At 43.4% G+C, this 23,230-nt stretch overlaps 1 protein-coding gene across 1 annotated transcript in view; it reads right to left on the bottom strand.

The window, feature by feature from the left end:
• The window catches only part of HLTF (helicase like transcription factor), a gene marked incomplete in the record, with an annotated part of 1,324,997 nt that overhangs the window by 861,737 nt on the left and 440,030 nt on the right, over positions 1-23,230 (bottom strand). The window contains 1 exon segment of the mRNA XM_044070619.1: positions 13,712-13,807. Coding sequence (XP_043926554.1) covers positions 13,712-13,807 — 96 coding nt within the window.

Genomic DNA, 23,230 nt, shown 5'->3' with positions numbered 1-23,230 from the left:
CACATCCAATCATCTTTCCCTAAGAAGGGAAGTATTGACTGCAGTGTCCTCATTTGGAACTTTGACTTTTTAACAGATTCGTTCAACTTGCCAAGATCCAATATGGGTCTCCAGTCCCCTGTTCTTTTTGGCACCAAAAATAAATCTTCAGTAAGTTCTGATTCCTGCTTGGTCTGTGGGGACTTTTTGGATGACTCTTTTTCCAGCAACTTTTGGATTTCTATAATTGCTTGTTCCCTTAGATTGGGTGGAACATCTGGGATTGTTCTGATCTGTGGGGCAGGACGGCAAAAAGGAATGGAATATCCTCTGGATATTACACTTTGTACCCACTTGTCTTTTGTGATACTTTGCCAGGTTTCTGGGTACAAAGATAAACCTACCCTGACTGCCTCTAGAGTAGAGCAGGCGGGCCTCATTTCAGGAGCACTGATAGGGACGTCCGAGAAAAGAATCACGGTCACCCTGGTTTTGCGGACCCCCCCCCCCGCCTCTAGGACGATAGCTACCATTGTTGCCTCTGCCCCTGGGGAAGGATTCACCTCATGCATCTTGGAAAGCTTCCTGGAATCTTTTAAACCACATTTTTCCACTCTTCTGACCTTTAGGATAAGGTCTTGAAGGTACTGAAAAATGTACTCCAGCGGCAGAGAGAGTTTTCCCTTCCTGCTTGCACCTGGTGAGTGTGTCTAACTGAGTCCAAAATGTGAGGAACATTCAAAAAGGGCATTAGTAAAGGTAGACTTAAAAGGTTCCGTAAAATTACACAAGTGCTTGGCCTCAGAGGGACTGGTTCCATAGTGTCAGGTGACTCCCATGGCTTTCGACTAAGTCAATTAGCTCATCAAAAGGCAGAGACACTCAAGAAGCTGAAGGGTGAGATCCAAAGGCCTTCAGGTACACCGACTCCTCATCAGAAGGGTTGATGGTTTTCCAGGATCTCCAGGATATCTGCAAATCTGACATCTTCAGAGGACAACCGTGGGGACCCTTCTGACTCCTCGAGGTCAGTGTCTAAGGGGACGGACCCATCAGGGGAGTCTATATGCTTCCTCTTGCATGTCCTCTGTCGAGGGGGCTCCTCAGAAGGGTATACTGGGGAGGCCTCGGAAGAGAGGGGTTCACCCAATGGGGGTTCCTGAGGCTCTGAATCTCTGCTGTCCTGTGGATGGGGTGGTGCCGAGACAGTAGCCGCTGCCTTGGGGGGACGAATGCCAGTATTCCTGTGTAGAGCTGTAAAGGAGGACAACACACTCATCAGCTCGAAAGCAGAACCCATTGGTTCCGAAGATATCTCCAGCTCTGAGGAGACTGGACACCCCCCCGCCCCAGAGAGACCAGCTCCGAGACTGATGTAGGAGCTGAGCTCACCCGAGCCGACGCACCGAGGAATATGCTCGGAACCGAAGAAGTTTGGGTCCAAGTGCCCCCCCCACCCCACCCCCGGGCCGACCGGAGAGCCTCGGCACCCAGACACCACGTCGGTTCCAAAGCCTGTGGAGCCGAGGAGGTAGATGGCTTTGAAATTTTAGACAATTTTTCAGGAGGCTCGGACTGAGCCGAAGGGATAGGAGATGGTTTTTTACAGTTGATTTGTCCCTCTTAGAAGAAGAGGGCGACTAAGAAGAAGAAACACTCTGTATAGCTTTCCCAAAGGTTGGTTTCAAGAGCCCCTTGACAATCATTTGTTTTTCCTCTCCTGCAACAAACATGCACTAAAGGAGGGCAGAATGTGCAATTCTCCTGGAGATGGACAGCTCCTAAACAATAGACACAAATGACATGTCCACCTGTAACAGACATTTTCTGGGTACATTTCTGACATTTTTTAAAGCCTGAAGGGTTATGTTCTTTCTCCCTAGTGTCTTTAGACATGTTTGGAAGAAAAAGGGTCCTATAAGAATTACAAACGGCAAATAAACTCACACCACTTCTAGATACATAAAAACATACTAATTTAACAAACAGCATATCTAGGAAATATAATTAGAACTAGCTTTGCTCTGACTAAAAACGAGTACTAGGACATCAGTATAGTAGGAGATAGAATACACTTACACTACTAGCCCTCTAACTAAAACGGGCAATTAGTTCTCTAATTTAAATGAGCTAATGACCTAACTAGCTAACTAAGAGACTAGAAAAAACAACACACAACACTAAAGGTATTTTAATAAAGCACCACTACAGTAAATAACTACAGGATACAAGTACAGGCCTGCGAAAAAATGACGGCCAAGCAAAAGCACACAACAGAGGAAAATTGAGATAAACTAAGCTACACACTAAAGCTAAAGTTTCACAGCACACAGTAAACTAACTAATGTATAAATCCTAACTAGTTTAAGCTAGTAAAATGCGAAAGACAAAAAACTTAGCCACGACCAAGAAGGGCACATCCAACCTCGTAAAGCGGCAAATGAGATCTGGAGAGTTGCACCACTGCATCATGGGATACCTACCTTGCCACGAGCCAAGTTTGAGACTTCCAGCTGTGTATTTGGCCGAGTCAGAGCAGAGGATCGGCTCCAAACCCATCCAAGTAAGAATGAAGGCGAGATAGGACAACATAACATCTTACGTTAACACATCTTGCAGGACTACTTTACTAAAAAAAAAAAAAAAAAAAAAAAAAAAAAAAAAAAAAAAAAACAAAAAAAAAAAAAAAAAAAAAAAAAAAAAAAAAAAAAAAAAAAAAAAAAAAAAAAAAAAAAAAAAAAAAAAAAAAAAAAAAAAAAAAAAAAAAAAAAAAAAAAAAAAAAAAAAAAAAAAAAAAAAAAAAAAAAAAAAAAAAAAAAAAAAAAAAAAAAAAAAAAAAAAAAAAAAAAAAAAAAAAAAAAGTTACCATCAGTGTTTTGCCCGCAATAAAAGCTTTGAACAAATGAATGTCCAAAAATAAACCAAAGCTCCAGTTTTCACTAGGACCTTTCCCCCAAAAGGGTTAAAATTCTGGAGTAACTGAGAAACTTGCTTGTGAGCCTCCTTTCTTTGTGGAGGAGGAACGTCTGGCATGCCTTTGAAAGGGGCATTGTATGGAAATAAAATCTGTAACCGTGGTGAATGATATCCAACACCCATTTGTCTTGAGTAATTAAATCCCAATTTTCTTTGAAAAGAGACAGTCTTCCTCCCAAAGGAGCTGCCAGGCGAGAAACTACTGGCAGCTGAAAAACAGGTCATTGGGTCTGTTCTGAAAGGACTGACCCTGCCCTCACCAGAAGTCCGGAGCAGGTGAACTCCTGTTCTAGGCCTAAAGAACCTTGAGCCCTGCCCCTACCCGTCTAGACCTACCCTAGACTGGGAATCATAAGCAGGATATGTCCACCCCTTAGCAGGCCAATTTCTACTAAACTTGGTGGCTGCACCTGCAAAAATCTTTAACAGTTTGCATAGACTTAGCTTTGTCCTCCATTTTCTTTAAAACTGCTTCCACAGGCGATCCAAACAACACATCAGACTGTAAAGGAGCATCCAAAATCCTTGTCTTAACATGCTCAGCTAAATTCTGATCCTTCAACCAGGCATGCCTGCGAAGAACAGAACTAGTAGCAGCCACCCTCGAGGAGGCCTGTACAGCATCAAAACCACATTGCAAAGAATGCTTACCCACTTGCTCAGACACATGAACCAAGTCCAGCAACTCTTTACACTCAATACCTTCCGCCAAAGCATCCACCTTAGATTTTAATTGTGAAAGGAGATAATTCTGATATTTTAGCATGTGAAACTGACAATTCAACGCTCTCATGGCTAGAGTGGAAGAAGTATACACTTTCTTTCCCCACCTATCCAAGGCCCTTGCCTCTTTATCAGTGGGAACAGGATTTTTAACCACAGAAGCCTTAACACCTTAGGCCCTTGAGAACTAGTTTCTCGGTCCGCCCTAGGACTCTTACCCAAATACTTATGACCTTCGGGCACCCTATAATACCTATCAGGCTTAACAGGAGCAGGAGGCAAAGAGTCAGGATTCAGGGAAGCCTCTGCAAAAACATCTTCCACCACATTCAACACAGGAGGAATAGCTAAGGGCCTATGCTGGGGTAAAACAAGAATTCCCTAAGCCTTTTCCTGGAATCAGAGTAATCCTGGCCTTCCCATTTAAAGTGCTCCCTCATGGAATGCAGAGTCTCTGAAAATGAGAAATCCTCAGGAGGAGAAGCTGTAGGAGTGGAATCATCCACATCAGAATCAGAATAAGTAGGATACTCCTGCAAGTCTTCATGAAGACTCTGAAGCCTCTGAACACTGTTCAAAACTATCAAACTCCGGTTCCACCTAGGCCTCTTATCAGGGGGCATAGAACCTCTAATCATAGTAATCAAATCTTCTGCCATTTTAAGCATATGTTTCTTAGGTACAGAACCGAAATGCTAGGAGAAGCCCCACTGAAGCTGAACTAGGCCTACCTCTCAAAGAAGTTTTGGCAACAGAAGGAGAGGCTCTAACTACCTTGGGAAGAGAGGGAAGAACAGTTACCTGAGAAGCCCCCTCAGCCTGGCCTACCTCCTGAGAAGGCACATCCTGTAATAGTAAAGTTTCTGCCTGAGACTCCATGGAAACTCCTGGCAAAACCTCTGGCTCCACTGAGCCCTCTAAAGAACCGACGTCCGGGACTGCGGTTCATCAACCCTAGGCTTCACTGTTTTGTCCTTGCGCTTTTTGGACGAAGCGGGCGTCGGAGCATCCGACGGCATTTTATAATTGCAACGCTTCCCAAACACTAACCTGGCACAGTCTAACCTCCTCTTAATAGTGCGTTTGTTAAACCTAGCACAAGAGCGGCAACCAACAACGTCGTGCTCAGGCCCTAAACAAGGTATACACAAGGTATGGTAATCCCTATGAGGTATCTGTTTCCCACAAGAAATACAGTTATTCACTTTTCTGACATCCGGTAAAATACTGAGGCAAGAAAAACCAAAATGTTCTAACGGGTACTTAGCCAACTCTGTTTCGGTCTGAAACTCCGGTTTCGAAATATTTCAAACGCCAACCTGCACTCGCAAAACTGCTTCTGCATCGGACCATGCGGCAAAAAAGACTGAGGATATGACGTCGGTCATGCGCATTAGTACCCTGACGTACTGACGTCAGTCTAATGCGCCCTGACCGACGTCAGCCTTATACTCTGGTATTCGGGCCGACTGGACGCGGACTATACCCAATAGTAAGGACTGCAGCAATGGAAGACGAAGAACATCTTTCTATTACTGGAGGTGTAGATGAAGGTGATACAACTTGAAAGCCAATTTGAAAGGGTGACTACCTTTTTTTGCCTCAGAGAAGGAGATGAATAATTGATCAGATTTCCTGAAATCTTTAGTTCTATGCAAACAGAATCCGAGCTGTCTATGCACGTCCAACTAGTGGAGTTTATACTCTGCCTTGTTGCTATGATTGGGGAAAAACACTGGGAGCTCAATGGATTGATTGATATTGGATTGAAAGCAAACGTTGGGTATAAAGGACGGATTAGTTTGTAGCGATACCCTATCCTTATGAAAGATCAGATATGGAGGTCTGATGGTGCTTGCAACTCAAATTCTTCGGGCAGATGTTACAGCTACAGAAAGATGGTCTTCCCGGAAAGAAATTTGAGGTCACAAGATGAAGAAGGCTCGAATGGTGGCAATGTTAGTTGAGAGAGGACAAAATTTAAATCCCAAGGAGAAAGTGATTCTTTAAACGGAGGTCTCAATAAGGAAGTGCCTTTTAAAAATGCTTTACACAACCTGTGTGACATTAATTTAGGAGAATGGTCACCAGTGTGGAAATTTGAAATTGCAGCCAGCTGAACTCTAATAGTTGCTGCAGCCGAGCCTTGCTGGAAGAGTTCTGCAAGAAATTCTAAAAATGAACTGAACTGGTGCAGAAAAAGGGTCAATGTTTCTAGTTTGCGCCCAGTGATAAAACCTTTTCCACCTGCTAGTATATAGTTTTCTAGAAGAAACTTTATGAGAGGACATCAATATGCGTTCGACTGCTGGAGTGAAGTTTTGAAGCCTGACTAAATTGGGAAGTGGAGCAGCCATGCTGTCAGGTTGAGGGTGTGGAGAAAAGGATGAAGTGTTCCTGACATATGTGTCAGAAGGTCTGGAACTGGGTCCAGAACCCACGGCTTCCCCTGTAGATTAGGCCAGAGGACAGGGAACCAAATCTTCCAAGGTCAATATATGGCAATGAGAATGCACCTGCTTCCCAAGGATTTTGCTTTATGAATGACTTTGGGTATGAGGGGAAATGTGGCAAAGGCATAAAGAAGTCCCGAGGGCCAATTGTGTACAAGTGTGTCTCTCTGTGTCTCCCCCGTAGGAGGAGTTAGGGCAAAGTAGCTGCTGCACTTGGCATTCATGGCAGTGGCAAAAAGATTGCAGCAAGACTGGCCCCATTTCAGGAAAATCTCTTCAGTTATGCTCTGGTTCAGAGATCACTCGTGAGACATTAATATTGCCCTGCTGAACTTGTCTGCTATCATGTTGGATTTCCCCAGGACGTGCTTTGCTACTAGAAAGCATTGTGAAGAAATTGCCCATTGACAAACTCTCAGAGCCTCTCGACAAAGTGTCCTCCTTGTTTATGTACCATACCACCGACATAGTCTGACTGTATTGCAATCGTCCCTAGTGGAAGAGTCGTGGAGTGCTTGCAATGCCAGAAGCACTGCTCTCATCTCTAGAACACTGATATGCAAGTGGGTCTTGTGGTCTTGCCATATACCTTGGACTGTCCTTCCCAGATAATGCCCCCAGATCTGGAAAGTATCTGTGTACACTGTAGCAACAGGTTGTTGTGGAATAAAGGGTCTCGCAATAGTCACATGGTTGGACTGAGTCCACCACCGTAGATCCTTCTTATATGACTCAGTTATTCTGATCAGATGGGACACAGGAAGTTCTTGAAGCGACCATTGGGAGAACAGGAGCCATTGAAGGATCCTCATATGCATCCTGGCGAGAGGAACTAGAGTTATGTTTGAAGCCAGCCATTGTCCTTACAGGTTTCAGAACTACCTTTGCCTTGTCCTTTGGAAGAAGGTGAAGTATTTGCTGTCTGAGGGCTGAAATTCTGTCAGCTGGAAGACATGCCATCATAGAAACAGTGTCTAGGTTTGCGCCTATGAAGGTAATATGTTGACAGGGCAACAAGGCAGATTTTTGTAAATTGACTGTTATATGCCTAGATGAGCACTGATTTCCAATGTCACATCCCTGGCCTGTTGGAGTAGATGCTTGGTGGTGGCAGTTAGGAGCTAGTCATCTAGATACAGAAACACTTGGAATCCAAGACGTCTCAAGTGAGCCGTTACTACTGCCATGCATTTGATGAGCACTCTGGGGGCTGTAGTGAGACCAAAGGGCAGAGCTCAGAACTGATACTGACTGGCTCCCAGCCGGAAGCGTAAGTGACTGCTTGATGCTTTGTCCATTTTTATGTGGTACTACGCATCTTGGAGGCCAACTGAGCACATCCAATCATCTTTCCCTAAGAAGGGAAGTATTGACTGCAGTGTCCTCATTTGGAACTTTGACTTTTTAACAGGTTCGTTCAACTTGCCAAGATCCAATATGGGTCTCCAGTCCCCTGTTCTTTTTGGCACCAAAAATAAATCTTCAGTAAGTTCTGATTCCTGCTCGGTCTGCGGGGACTTTTTGGATGACTCTTTTTCCAGCAACTTTTGGATTTCTATAGTTGCTTGCTCCCTTAGATTGGGTGGAACATCTGGGATTGTTCTGATCTGTGGGGCAGGACGGCAAAAAGGAATGGAATATCCTCTGGATATTATGCTTTGTACCCACTTGTCTTTTGTGATACTTTGCCAGATTTCTGGGTACAAAGATAAACCTACCCTGACTGCCTCTAGAGTAGAGCAGGTGGGCCTCATTTCAGGAGCGCTGATAGGGACGTCCGAGAAAAGAATTACGGTCACCCGGGTTTTGCGGGCCCCCCCTGCCTCTAGGACGATAGCTACCATTGTTGCCTCTGCCCCTGGGGAAGGATTCACCTTCTGCATCTTGGAAATCTTCCTGGAATCTTTTAAACCACATTTTTCCACTCTTCTGTCCTTTAGGATAAGGTCTTGAAGGTACTGAAAAATGTACTCCAGCGGCAGAGAGAGTTTTCCCTTCCTGCTTGCACCTGGTGAGTGTGTCTGAGTCCAAAATTTGAGGAACATTCAAAAAGGGCATTAGTAAAGGTAGACTTAAAAGGTTCCACAAAATTACACAAGTGCATCCAGGAGTGTCTCCTCAAGGAAACTTTTGAACATGCTTGCCCTACTCGCTCCATCTGCTGCATAAGATATCAGTCTCATGGAGGAACTGATGATAGAATTTAAGGTGGACAGCTGGAAGACGACTTTCTCAGTCACCCCCGCAGCCAATGAACCTTGTAGAACATCTCCTAGCTCTTTCAGATCTCTTTGTAGACTTGTAAAGAGTGTGAGGTAGTTCAGCGATCAGAGTGTAAAGGTCGCTGATGAAAAAAGACACTCTTCCCATATGTCCATCGTTCGAGAATCTTTGTTCGGAGGATGAACAGATGAGGATGGCCCAGAAAGTTCCTTCTTGGTGGCTGCTGCCACCACCATAGCATCTACAGGTACACCTTTTGTAAGAAAATCTTTTCCAGTGGGGGGGTGACAAAAATTTGCTTGGCCTCAGAGGGACTGGTTCCATAGTGTCAGGTGACACCCATGGCTTTCGACTAAGTCAATTAGCTCATCAAGAGGCAGAGACACTGAAGAAGCTGAAGGCTGAGATCCAAAGGCCTTCAGGTACACAGACTCCTTATCAGAAGGGTTGATGGTTTTCCAGGATCTCCAGGATATCTGCAAATCTGACATCTTCAGAGGACAACCGTGGGGACCCTTCTGACTCCTCGAGGTCAGTGTCTGAGGGGACTGACTCATCAGGGGAGTCTATATGCTTCCTCTTGCATGCCCTCTGTCGAGGGGGCTCCTCAGAAGGGTATACTGGGGAGGCCTCGGAAGAGAGGGGTTCACCCAATGGGGGTTCCTGAGGCTCTGAATCTCTGCTGTCCTGTGGATGGGGTGGTGCCGAGACAGTAGCCGCTGCCATGGGGGGACGAATGCCAGTATCCCTGTGTAGAGCTGTAAAGGAGGACAACACACTCATCAGCTCGAAAGCAGAACCCATTGGTTCCAAAGATATCTCCAGCTCTGAGGAGACTGGACACCCCCCCGCCCCAGAGAGACCAGCTCCGAGAATGATGTAGGAGCTGAGCTCACCCGAGCCGACGCACCGAGGAATATGCTCGGAACCAAAGACGCTCGGGTCCAAGTGCCCCCCCAGGGCCGACCGGAGAACCTCGGCACCCAGACACTCCGTCAGTTCCAAAGCCTGTGGAGCCGAGGAGGTAGATGGCTTTGAAATTTTAGACAATTTTTCAGGAGGCTCGGACTAAGCTGAAGGGACAGGAGATGGCTTTTTACAGTTGATTTGCCCCTCTTAGAAGAAGAGGGCGACTAAGAAGAAGAAACACTCTGTACAGCTTTCTCAAAGGTTGGTTTCAAGAGCCCCTTGACAATCATTTGTTTTTCCTCTCCTGCAACAAACATGCACTAAAGGAGGGCAGAATGTGCAATTCTCCTGGAGATGGACAGCTCCTAAATAATAGACACAAATGACATGTCCATCTGTAACAGACATTTTCTGGGTACATTTCTGACATTTTTTAAAGCCTGAAGGGTTATGTTCTTTCTCCCTAGTGTCTTTAGACATGTTTGGAAGAAAAAGGGTCCTATAAGAATTACAAACGGCAAATAAACTCACACCACTTCTAGATACATAAAAACATACTAATTTAACAAACATCATATCTAGGAAATATAATTAGAACTAGCTTTGCTCTGGCTAAAAACGAGTACTAGGACATAAGTATAGTAGGAGATAGAATACACTTACACTACTAGCCCTCTAACTAAAACGGGCAATTAGCTCTCTAATTTAAATGAGCTAATGACCTAACTAGCTAACTAAGAGACTAGAAAAAAACAACACACAACACTACAGGTATTTTAATAAAGCACCACTACAATAAATAACTACAGGATACAAGTACAGGCCTGCGAAAAAATGACGGCCAAGCAAAAGCACACAGAGGAAAATTGAGATAAACTAAGCTACACCCTAAAGCTAAAGTTTCACAGCACACAGTAAACTAACTAATGTATAAATCCTAACTAGTTTAAGCTAGTAAAATGCGAAAGACAAAAAACTTAGCCACGGCCAAGAAGGGCACATCCAACCTCGTAAAGCGGCAAATGAGATCTGGAGAGTTGCACCACTGCATCATGGGATACCTACCTTGCCACGAGCCAAGTTTGAGACTTCCAGCTGTGTATTCGGCCGAGTCAGAGCAGAGGATCGGCTCCAAACCCATCCAAGTAAGAATGAAGGTGAGATAGGACAACATAACATCTTACGTTAACACATCTTGCAGGACTACTTTACTAAAGGAAGTCATGATGGTGAAAGCCATATGTATGCAGCTTTCCGAATTTCATGAAAACATTGTACAGTTTAGCAAACAGTTGCTCAGACTTGCTCCAAAATCATGCGATCCCTTCCTACATTCATCAACATTCAAGTCACAAAAGGAAGTCAGTTCAAAAGGTTCTGATGTCAGGTTTCTCTACAATGAAATGGATACAATATATGCTGGAGAAAATGTAAAAAGTGGCCAAATATAAAAAATGGTGGCATTTCATTTGAAAATAACAGCAAAGATGTGGTCTTCTCCATATGGAAAGGATTCTAGAAGACCAAAGATCAGTCTGAAAACATGTCGAAGATGCCTGGGCCAGTACAAATTGCCCATTCTGCTCTGGATAAGTATTCTGTGAACAAAAAGAAAAAGGTGAAACCTAAAAGGGCACCACCCTTTCTGCAATCTGCACAAACTGGGAGATATCCCATCAAATTAAAGTCACACCCAGCTTGGACTTTATGAATGTGTCACTGCCTTGTAATTTTTTTTTTTACATGAGGTATATCCAACTTGGACTTTAGGAATGTGTTACTGCCGTCTAAATAAATTTTTCTTCGATTATTTTTTGTCTTTTAAAAAAAAATGCTATCTCTCATGATTACTAAGTTGCTATGTAAACAACTGTATTGTCTAAAATGTATACTGTATCTGTAGTTGCAACTGTTTTTGTGGAGCTTTTCTCCCCGTGCCTCTACCGAAAATGGACATGTATCTAGTTAGACTAGCCCCGTCAACAAATCTAAAATAAATAAATAAAACGAACAGTTCACCTCTTGGGTCTTTAGTCTTTGGCTGTTTCCTTACTCTAAAAGCAGCTGTAATGGAATTCTAGTTTGCTCAGGACAAGAGGATGTAATGCTGCATGTGCAGTCTCCAACCCCCTCCCCAAAACAGCAGGTTAGAGTGGATAGATAGCCTGCTTACTGATATATTGTAATGTCAGCATACTTTAAACGAAACCCTGTCAGTCACACAAGCAGCTGAGTGATTACATACTGAAGATTACATTAGATAATTTTGATACCCACACCATTGAGATCCCCAATATGGATACCCCAGCTTTAAAGACCGTTATCACTATCAAGCTGCTATATTAGCCCTGACAATACAAAGGCTTTGAATAACAATGAATTCTGCTACAACCAAAATAAAAACAGGCAGCACCTAGTTCAACAAGGACCTGCAGTGAATCTTGCAACTGGTTTCATTGCATGCACTGCACCAATAAGATATATACTACTTGCATTTAATGATTTAATGTAGGATGCTGACTGTTTTATTTGTTAAAAGGTCCACAGGCACAGGAGCAAAAAGCATGAAGACTTCTCACTGTCAAAATCTAGGACTGGTGCAATGGATTAGACCCACTGAACAGAAAAGTTTGATTTCTGCAAGGTTAAAACTAATCTTAAGGGTGGGGGTGGTGTATAACCGGTAACCTCTACTGGTCAAGTCCTAAAGTTTCATTACCAGAAGTTAGTCTTGCAAGCAAAAAGCAATGCCATACATTCTTTTAAGATTCTGAAAGCACGGGAAAAAAGCAAACAGAAAGATGGAAAAATAGCAAAGTATATGCAGATATAACCAGAAACCTGTACAACAGCAGCATAAGAACCCAAGCACGGGTGATTCTTAAATGTCCAGCAAACACACCAAGGATATACTCTGGGGGAAAAAATTATAGGTCAGCTGGCTCCATAGCATAACGCGGTGGAACAGTCACAGAAATGACATGACGATGGTGGTGACTGACATGTCTTTATATCACCAACATCCTGATGTGCAAGTAAAGGGTTTCCACAAGGACAAGGGGGAGACTGAAGAGCTCTAGAACTCAAGTCAGCCATCAGGCTTCTGCAGGATGGAATCCAAAGAGTCAATACTGCAACACTGGATATTACAAAAAACTTCAGCAGAGTCAGCATAAAATATTAATGGAAAAATAAGCACTGGTGATGATATGGACATGCCAACTACGCTTACTAGTTACATGAAATCAGTACATAATATATCAGGTTAAAAAAGAATTACCCATGTGGTTTTCTGAAAAACGCAATTGTGCACAAAGAGGAGGCTATAAAGGATCACATCTTCACTCCTTTTGGCCTGTAAAGCACAGCAATTTGACATTCTTCAATTTAAAATGAATTATGAAAGCTCATACTGTGAAAGTGTCATCTGAATTTCTTGAAAAGATATATACCAAAAGCAGGTGCCCATTGAAATGTCTGGGGACCATAACTGCAATCCTTAGAAATGTAGAAATGTAAGGGGTAATTAGAGAAACAGAAACTAAGCCTGACTATGTGGCATCCTGGAATATTCCCCCTAAACTGAGGTACACTGACCTTAGAAAAAGTAACTATATGTAGCAGGGGGGGTGTGTGTTATGCCCAGCAATTAAAGTTTGCACTTAGTAATAACAAGCTTGAAACCATGCCCTTTACATCCACAAAAAAGTAACAAGAGTGCGCTTTAATTTTTCTTTTTTTGAACTTTCTGAGAATGTAACGAATCGAATGATAAGAAAGTGGGGTCAGTAGTCTCCCAAGTCCCAAGAAAAAGCACATCCACTGTTAAACCTCCCTCCTTCCTTTTCTAAAACAAGAGAGAGGGGGAATGGAATCTTCCCAATTGCAATGCATGCACTTCACTGGTACAATAAAAGCTGGTCATTTATTAGTGTTTTACATTAAGTCCGTTTTCTTGACTTTTATGCATTTCTAGTGTTAAGAACCACAGAATACAAGGCAGTAACTGTGGAATTATTGACGCTATTTATACATGCTGCTTTTGGAGTAGTCTACCCAAAACAGACAATAAAAAGGAAAAAAAAAACTTCCAAGGTTCTCTGAATACATTGTTTGTACTCATAAAACATAACCCTAACATATGCTCAAAATGAATATGACGCAACTACTATAATAAAAGTTTAACAACTAAACTACTGCTTTGACTTTCTTGTTTGATGAAGCACAGGTCATTATTACCATAATTTATTAACCCGCCCACCATAAAAGGATGAAGCTTCGCTCTTGCAAAGACCAAGGGCTGCAGACTTACAGGAGCTCATGAATGCAAAATCTACAGGGAGAAGGTATTCTTTTGAATCACTTAAAATTAAGATTTTATAATGCATTACTGTAGGACTACATTATTTCATATATCACATTTATACCCACTTTGACAGTTTTCTTACCTTGCACATTTCATACTCTACAGATCTTTCAACAGGAAGGGGCTTACCATTATGAAAATTGGTAAGTATTAGTGCAATAGTGGAAAGAGTTTTCCCCTAAAAAAGAGAAGAGAATCTAACATTACACTAAATTTCTAAACAACCTGTTTATTAATTGCATTAAGATAAAACTCTGTAAAAATAACAATAAGAACACTAATCTACATATGATGACTATAAATACTTTAAAACCTTTGTGGCACAAAACTGCAAAAAGGACAAAGATTTATGCACTTGAAACAACAAAGATAGGCAACTGTTTGTAAAACAAAAGTACAGACTGCAAAGTGTGAGCAAAGATTTTAAAGTAGTAACTGCACTTTGAGGAGAATGTATCCTATATCTACTTAAGTCACTATTCTGCTATTTTATCAGCATTTACCTCTATCATCTGGGAATGCTTTTTATGTTATTAGGGGATAAAGTACAGTTGCATAAAATCTTACCATAAAGGTAGATGTCATTCTCTTTACTGTTGGTTATTCATTACACTAGGGATCCCCCCTGCCAAGGGTGGCCCAACATCTGGCCAGTATACCAAAGCCTTTAGGTTGCTTTACGGTACACCATACATCATGCGTATGCTCCTCGTGCAGCGTAGTGCATAAAGGTGATGTCCAGGTGGAGCCATCCTCAAAACTGATATCCCCAGTAGGAATGTCAGTCCAAGGGGAAAAAAAGGTAGTCAGTACATGAATACTGCAACAGTGAAGAGAAGGACATCTACTCTTATGCTGAGATTTTACACAACTGTATTATGACCATACAGTTCACTGTTGCAGTATTAATTACACTAAGGAGGGTGTCAAAGCTCAGGAAGAAGAGAAGCACGAGGAAAGACCAGCAGAGCGCTCTACGAAGCAATGACGGATGGCCCTAGCAAAACCAGCTTTAGCTCTGGAGATTCCATCCAACTTGTAGTGCTTGGTAAAAGTATGCACAGCAGTGCAGGTAGCTGCCTCAAGAACACAGTTAGTATCCAAACCCTTGAAAAAAGCACCAGAGAAAGCCACAGCTCTAGTAGGATGAGGCTTAACAGAATAAGGAAGGCTCTTAACCATGAAAGAAATAACAAAATGAAATAGCTTTAGAGATCCAAGGAATACTCTCTGCTTGGACACAGCTAATCCTAAGGACCTAAGATGAAATGAAACAAAGAGCTGATCAGATTTTCTAATGGTCTTAAGTCTTATCCAATAAGATCTGAGTTGTCTCTGCACATTCAATGTGTGCAGCACCTTCTCTCTGTCAGATTGTGGAGAAGGGAAAGAGTGGGCAAATGAACAGACTGATTAAGGTACAACTCATTCACCGCCTTGGGCATAAAAATAGGATTAGTATGCAAGGACACCCTCTCCTTATGAAACACCAAAAAAGGAGGAGAAGCCATAAGGGCTTGAAGTTCAGACACCTGTCTGGCAAAGTAAGGGCTAACAAAAGTACAGTCTTCCAAGAGCAATGCTGCAAGGAAGCTGAAGCTGCAGGCTAAAAAGGAGCCTGAGTCAATTTTTCCAAAATAAAATTAAGGTCCCAGGGAGGAGGAACAGATTTCCTGGGAGGCCTAATATGAAGGACGCATTTAAGAAGTTGTTTAGCTTCAAATTTAGAAGCTAAAGGAGGAGATAAAGACAAACAAGAAGAGATAGCTGATAGGTGGGCCTTAACAGAAGAATAGGCCAACCCAGCACTGAGCAATTCACACAGATAGAAAGTACAGTTTTGTACCTACCATAAATGTAGATGTTAGAGTGTCTTCACTGCTGCAGTCATTACACTTGGGTTATCCTGCCGTCAGGCAGACCCGCAGTCGGCCAGAGTTCCAAAGTCTTGGTCTGGCGTCGGTTGCTGTCGCTTCTTCCCTGACGTCAGTGCGCCAGGGGTATATAAGATGCAGCCGATGTCATTTTCTTCAGTTTTTCTTGCCCCAGATGTCAGGTGCCCCCAAAAAGATAGGCAATACATATTGCCTACAAAACATACATAAGGTAAAAACAAAACCTTCAGTAACCAGCAAATACACCACATAGAAAATATAGTGTAGAAAGTTATAGATAAGACCCAGCTAAGAAAGTGGGGATGGCGGGTGGGTAACCAGGACTGCAGCAGTGAAGACACTCTGCTGCAGTCATTACACTTGGGTAGAATCCCAAAGCTGAGTCAGGGCAGCTGGTTCTAAAGAGGATTTGGTGTGGCTATGAGGCCCTGCAGCACTGCAGTGGCAAAGCCAGCTCTGGATCTAGAGTAAAGAGGCAAGTGATAATGCTTGGTAAAAGTGTGCACTGAACTCCAAGTTGCAGCTTCCAAAATGTCTTTGGTAGGTACTCCTTCTAAGGTAGGCAGTAGAAGTTGCAGTTGCCCTGGTGGAATGTGGTCTAATGTTAGATGGTACAACTTTCCCATGCTGTGTGTAGCAGAATCGGATGCAGTGTCCTATCCACTTTGAAATGGTCTGCTTTGAAATAGCCTTTCCCTGTGATCTTGCAGCATAGGATACAAACAATTGCTCAGTTTTCCTGAAAGCTTTTGTTTTGTCCAAGTAGAAGCGTAATTGCCTGTGTATGTCCAAGGTCTCCCCTTTATTCTGAGGATTTGGATAAAATGTTGGCAAATGAATAGTTTGGTTAAGAGCCACACTGGATACCACCTTAGGCATAAATGAAGGGTTTGTTCTTAAGGAAACCCTGTCTTGGTGGAAAATGATGAAAGGCACCACTGCCATTAGTGCCTGTAGTTCTGAGACTCTTCGTGCTGAGGTTATTGCCAGTAGCAGGGCAGTTTTCCATGATATACATTATAATTCTGCTGAGTTGGCTGGCTCAAAAGGAGGTAAAGTGAGTTTTTCCAAGACAAAATTGAGGTCCCAAGTAGGTGTTGGTGCTCTCCGGGGTGGTCTTATGTTTTTAGCCCCTCTGAAGTACTGCTTTAGCAAAGGATGAGAGAAAATAGGAGGATCTGTGTTGTAATGAGCCGAGATGGCAGAGGCGTAGATCTTAATGGATGAGAATGATAGTCCTTTGTCCAGCATCTCAGTTAAGTATTGTAGTACCTGAGGAATGTTAGGGACAAGAGGGTCAAGGCTTTGAGCCTGGTTCCAGGCGCAGAATCTCTTCCACTTTTCTGAATAAGATTTCCTGGTGCTAGGCCTCCTGGCCTCAAAAATGACATCCTAACAGCTTTAGAGAGAGGTGTTGCCTGTTTGGCTAATGAATCTGCCATGCAGCCAGGGATAAGGTTTTGAGCTGACTGTGCAGGATCTGATTGTTTTGTTGAGTCAGGTGTGGAATTTGAGGCAAAATCCAAGGTGGGCCTTGAGCTAAGTTCTTTAAGATTGGGTACCAATGCTGGCATGGCCAGTCTGGAGCAATCAGAATCATCTGTGGTTTTTCTTGTCTGGCTTTTAGGAGAACCTTTGAAAGGAGAGGCAGAGGAGGGAAGGCATAAACGTGTAGGCTTTTCCAGCTGAACGAAAGAGCATTCACTTTCCATGCTTGTGTGTGATAAGTCCTTCTGCAGAATTTTTGTAGTTGGCAGTTCAGTGGGGAGGCAAAGAGATCTATGTCCGGGCACCCCCCATTTTTGCATTATCATGCCGAAAACTTGTGGATTTAATTTCCACTCGTGAGGATCTATGATGTTTCTGCTTAGGTTGTCTGCCAGAGTATTTTTCTTTCCTGGCAGGAATTGTGCTTGCAGATGAACTTGATAAGTTAGAGCTGTGCTCCACAAGGTCATGGCTTGTCTGCATAGGGGGTAAGAATGAGTGCCCCCTTGCTTGTTTATGTACCACATTACTGTGGTGTTGTCTGTTTTTTAATAATAATTTTCCTGGATGCAGAAGGTCCTTGAAAGCTGTTAGGGCATTTTGCACAGCCAACATCTCTTTTTGATCGATGTGAAGATACATTCGGTCTGTGGTCCATTTGCCCTGAATACATTTTCCTGTCATGTGTGCTCCCCAGGCGTAATCTGAAGCATCTGTTGTTAAAGTCTGCCTGGCTGTGGGTAGAGTGAAAGGCTGACCCTTGTTGAGGTGACATGCCTGTGCCCACCATCGAAACTCCTGTTGTAGGCAGGGAATTAGTGGTATTACCGTTTCCAAGCTGTGAGAGTGGTGAGTCCAAACACTTTTTAGGTACCATTGTAATTTCCTCATATGCATTCTGGCATATGGAATTTGTGTAGTGTCAACATTTGAAACATCAGAACATGGGGAAAGGTATTTTAAGGGTCTAGTCTGTAATGGTCCTCTTTCTAGTCTGCTTTCCAGGGACCAGGAGTAGAGTTGACCTTGTTCCCTTGTTCCTGCTGTGGTACTTGGTACTTTTCTCATGACTCCATGAGGGGCTGTAATTTATTTTGTTTTTGTTGTTTGTGGATTTTGAGATTTGTGGCAGGTCTGCCCTTCATACAGGAAAAAAAAAGTGGAAGAGAACCTGTAACCACACAACATTCAGCACCCACCATTCTTGGGTGATTGCTTGCCAGTTTTTTTGAAAAAAAAAGTGTTTCCCTTCTAAGGGAGCTGCCAAAGGGAAGTTGTTGGCATTGAAGAGGTCATTGGGATTGTTCCCTGTAAGGTTGTGACTTGTCCTCACCTCCTTTTGGGTTTGAAGCACCCCACTGTCGTGGTCTGTAAGATCCTTGGGGCTGAGATCTGCCTCTTTGTGGCCTGTCTGACACTGGAAAGGACCAATTTTTAGTAGGCCAATTTCTGCTAAATCTTGGTGGCTGTACCTGTAAGAAATTCTTCACTGTTTGCATAGATTTTGCCTTATCCTCCATTTTCTTTAATACCTCCTCTGCCTTAACACCAAATAAAATATCTTGCTGTAAAGGAGCATCCAATAATTTTGCCTTAACATGATCTGGTAAGCTTTGCTCCTTTAACCAAGCATGCCTTCAAATCACAGATCCTGTAACTGCTGCTCTACAAGAAGCTTCTAATGAATCAAAACCACATTGCAAAGTATGCTTTCCCATTTGTTCAGCTGCATGCAATAAATCCTGCATTTCCTTAAAATCAGGTTGTTCTGCACTTGTACTCATTTTCTGTTTTAACTGAGACAGTAAATATTGTTGATATTTAAGCATGCAAAACTGGCAGTTTAAAGCCCTCACTGCTAAAGTTGCAGAGGTGTAAACTTTCTTCCCCCATCTGTCTAATGCTCTAGAATCCCTGTCCGAGGGAACTGGATTTTTAGACGTGGAAGCCTTTACCCCTTTGAGACCCTGGGAAATAGTTTCTGGGTCAGCAGCAGGGTTTTTATAAAGAAATTTGTGAGAGTCAGGGACTCTGTAGTACCTGTCTGGCTTGACTGGAGCAGGAGCAGGGGGTAAAGAATCTGGATTTAAACTGGATTCAGAGAACACATCGTCCACAATATCCAACACTGGCGGAATAGCAAGGGGCCTGTGCTGAGGCAATAAAAGAAAGTCTCTGAGCCTTTTCTTGGATTCTGAATAATCCTGGCCCTCCCAATGGAAATGCTCTCTCATGGTATGTAAAGTTTCCCCAAAACAGTAATCCTCAGGAAGAGAGGCTGAAGGAATAGATTCTTCAGCATCAGAGTCCTCATAGGGGGGTAAAGAATATCCCTGGTCTGAAGAGGAATCAGAATATATAGAAACCTGGTCAGAGGAATCATAGTCTGTATCCTGCCTAGGCCTTTTATCAGGAGGGGGATGGGAACCCCTGATCAGAGTAATTAAGTCTTCGGCCATTTTGAGCATCTGCTTTTTAGGCATGGAGACCTGTCCAGGTGAATGCTGTACTTGCTTCTTTGTCTTTATTGTAGTTTTAGACTTGGCTGTAAATGCAATGGTAAGTTGTGAAGGTCTGAAAACACCCTCAGAAGCCGATGCCTGCTCAGCGGCTCCGGACCCATCTGAAGGGTTAGTCTATATAGGCCCAACACCTTGAGTATCCAGAGGCCTAGGCAACGCCACGGAGTCGGTCGCGGCCTGCGGCTCTGAGGTAGCAGGTGTCAGGGGGCTGCGAAAGCGCCTCACTCAGAACCGGCGACTGGCCTAGAAGAGGCTTCGTCGTCAGTTTTGGGCCTCGGATGCCTGTCCTTGTCCTTATCCTTATCTTTGCGTTTTTTGTGAATTCCGGTCATTGGTTTTCTGACGGCATGGTATAATTAAACCTTCGGCCAAAATAATGGCGAGAAAAATCAAACAGACGTTTAATAATGCATTTGTTAAATCTAGCACAAAACCGACAACTAGTGACGTTGTGATCTGGGCCTAGGCATGGAATACAGTAAGAATGAAAATCCTTATGAGGTATTTGTTTCCCACAAGAAATACAATTATTAACTTTTACTGACATTGGTCTGAGGCAAGAAAAAGGTTCCCCAACAGGGTACTTAGCTTTATTGAAGACTTCGGATTTGAAACTGAATTTGAAATCTCAGGAGTTGGCCGACCGGCACTTGCGAGCTGCTTTTGCTTCGGGCACCGCGCAGCAAGAAAGACTGAAGAAAATGGTGTCGGCTGCATCTTATATACCCCTGGCGCACTGATGTCAGCGAAGAAGTGACAGCAACCGACGCCGGACCAAGACTTTGGAACTCTGGCAGACTGCGGGACCGCCGGACGGCAGGATAACGCAAGTGTAATGACTGCAGCAGTGAAACACGATGGACATCCAAAGGTGCAGCCACAGAAAGTAGATCCAGGTTATAAGAAAGACACCAAACAGAAAACCTCTTCCATCTGGATAAGTAGGATTTCCCAGTATTGCGTTTCTTGGCCTCCTGCAGGACCCCAAACACTTCCTCAGAAAAAAGGTGTCTATGTGGAATCAAAATCCTATCACCCACAGTGGCAGTTGAAGAGTGGACAGCTGGGGATGGATAAGAGGTCCCTTGTTTCTGTGAGTAGTTCCATGCTGTGAGGTAACTTGTGATGACTGCCCTTGGCTAAATGCAGAAGAGGGTGCCAATACTGTCTCTGCCAAAAGGGAGTCACCAACAAGATTTTGGAAGCATTATGTTGAATTTTGAGCAGGATTTTTGGAATGAGGGGAAAAGGAAGGAAAGTGTAAAGAAACATCCCATTCCAGGAAAAAGACAGGGTGTCCACCTTTCAAACCAGAGGACCTGGGACTCTGGCACAAAACAGAGGAAGTTGTTTAGAGGGGAGGCAAAAAAATTCTATCTGAAGAGTACCCCACTGGTGGACAATATCCAGAAACTCATCCCTATGAAACATCCATTCATGGGATTGAGTTATGGACATGCTCAGAGTGTCTGCCACAATGTTTTGAGCAGAGGGAATGAAAACAGCCTGAAAAGGTCACCTTATACTGGATAGCAAATTTCCACAAAAGGAGTGCCAACCGGCAATGAAGACAAGATCTTCTCCCCCGTTTGTTTACATAACACATCACTGCGGTATTCTCCATAAACACCTTGAGAGGTCCTGGGGAGAAGAGAGGATAAAGAGCCAACAGAAGAGCTCACATCTCTGACATTCATGTGCTCTTTTCTGTTGATGACACAATCAAACACCCTGCACTTTTAGGGAGCCAAATGCTGCCCCCATCCCATGTCTGAAGCATCTGTGAACAGCTCCTGACAGGGAAGAGAGGGATGAAAAGGAAGCCCTGGATTTACCGACAACTTGTATCCAACACTGGAGTTTCTCCTTGAGACAAGGTAGAAGAATAACTAAATTCGAAGGGATGAGCATCTTGAAGCCAAACTGACTTCAGAAGAAACTTTCTCATGTGGAGTTTGGTCAGAGGGAGCATAGGAATTGTGGAGGCCATGGACTCCAGAACTCTCAGAAATGTCTGGCTGTTATTGAGGCCACAGAAAGAAGAGTTTGAAAAAAAAAATTAGAGTTAAGACCTTGGGAGGAGGCAGGGATGCCAGCATAGGCACAGTCTGGATCCTGCACTCCATAAAAAACATGCTCCTGAGAAGAAGTCAGAAAAGACTTTGCGAAGTTCATTATGAACCCCAGGCTTTGCAGAAGGGACATGGCAAAATGAAAATTTTGCCATAAGATCTCTGGAGAAGATGCCTGAAACAGGAGGTTGTCCAGGTAAGGAAAGACTTGGATGCCCTGAAGCCTGCAAAAAGCAATCACAGGAGCAAGGTATTTGGTGATTACTCTAAGGGCAGTAGGAAGGCCAAAGGGCAAAGAACAGAAATGCAAATGCCAGGAAGCATCAGAGAAATGTAAAAACTTCCTAAAAAGGGGATGAATAGGAATATGTAGATAAGCATCCTTGAGATCAAGAGACATCATATAAGCCTGAGGAAGCAAGAGGGAACAAAGTCTGAAGAGACAATATTCGAAAGGAGGGCAACTTCAGAAAAGTGTTTAGATGAGAGAGATCTAGAACTGGTCCCCAAGTACCCTCTTTCCTGGGCACTAGAAACATCTTGGAGTAACACACTCCTCCTTGGGACACAGGCACCACTTGAATAGTAGTACCCTGAATCAAAGCATCTCAAAGCACCACTGGAAAGAGGGCTAAGGAATTCCCATAAAAGGGGGAAGAGAATTCCAGACCATGAAATAACCCTGGCAGATAATGAGCAGAACCCAGGAAATCTTAAGTAATCTTTAACCAAACAAGGAGAGAGAGAGAGGTGGGCAAAGAGAAAAAAGGAAAGTGGCTGGTAAGAATACTATAGTCAGACAGCATCGGGTTTATCAGGAAAAGGAGACTTCTGGGGCACAGAAGTCGGAGTAGGTTTTGAAGGAGGACCCCACTTGCCACCCTTCTTACTCTTAGGAGTGCAAGACTGCCTATGAACAAAGCTGGCTTATTGGGGTAATTTCTCTGAAATTTAGGCACAGGAGAAACAAATACACGTTTAATCTCCTGTAAAGCCTTGCCCTTGTCCTGAAGGGACTTAAACACTTGTTTGGTGAAGTGTTGCTGCTTTATTTTCCAGAGAAGCATACATCAAAACTCAGCCTTAATATTGTCAGGCAAAGGTTGAAGCTAAAGCCAAGAATACCTCAGAGACACAAAAGCAGCAGCCCTAGAAGAAGCATCTGCTGCATCATAACTACACTTCAGGGAATGACGAGCCACCTGGGAGGAAGTCCCTAACAGGGAAATACATTCAGAGTCTGGAAGATCAGAAATCACCTGACAGGCCTGGGGAAGGACAGCCAACAAGTACCTGAACATATGGGTCTAATAATCAACAGCTCTAAAAGCCAAGGTAGCAGAGGTATAAACCTTTTTGCCTAGTCTTTCCATGGTTCTGCTATCTTTATCAGATGGCAGAAAGTTAGGAGAAGGAAGCAATTGAGATGGCTTGTCAGAAGCTTCAGACACCACCGAGGGGTCAGCAGAATACACTTGTGCAAGAATTTACAGTTCTTCGGCACCCTATAGAACCTATCAGGTTTCTTGGTGGCAGGGGGCTGACAGGCATTAGAGGCATCCAGCAAAGTTGCCAAAACAGGAAGGACAGCAGCAGGTCTCCATCTGCAACAAAGTACAGCTGT

This window comes from Protopterus annectens, chromosome 4.part1 (genome assembly GCF_019279795.1).
Source record: "Protopterus annectens isolate FY-2018-M chromosome 4.part1, PAN1.0, whole genome shotgun sequence".
In the NCBI taxonomy this organism is placed as follows: domain Eukaryota; kingdom Metazoa; phylum Chordata; order Ceratodontiformes; family Protopteridae; genus Protopterus; species Protopterus annectens.
The sequence above is the reverse complement of the archived record's forward strand: the minus strand, read 5'-3'. Positions and strand labels throughout refer to the sequence as shown.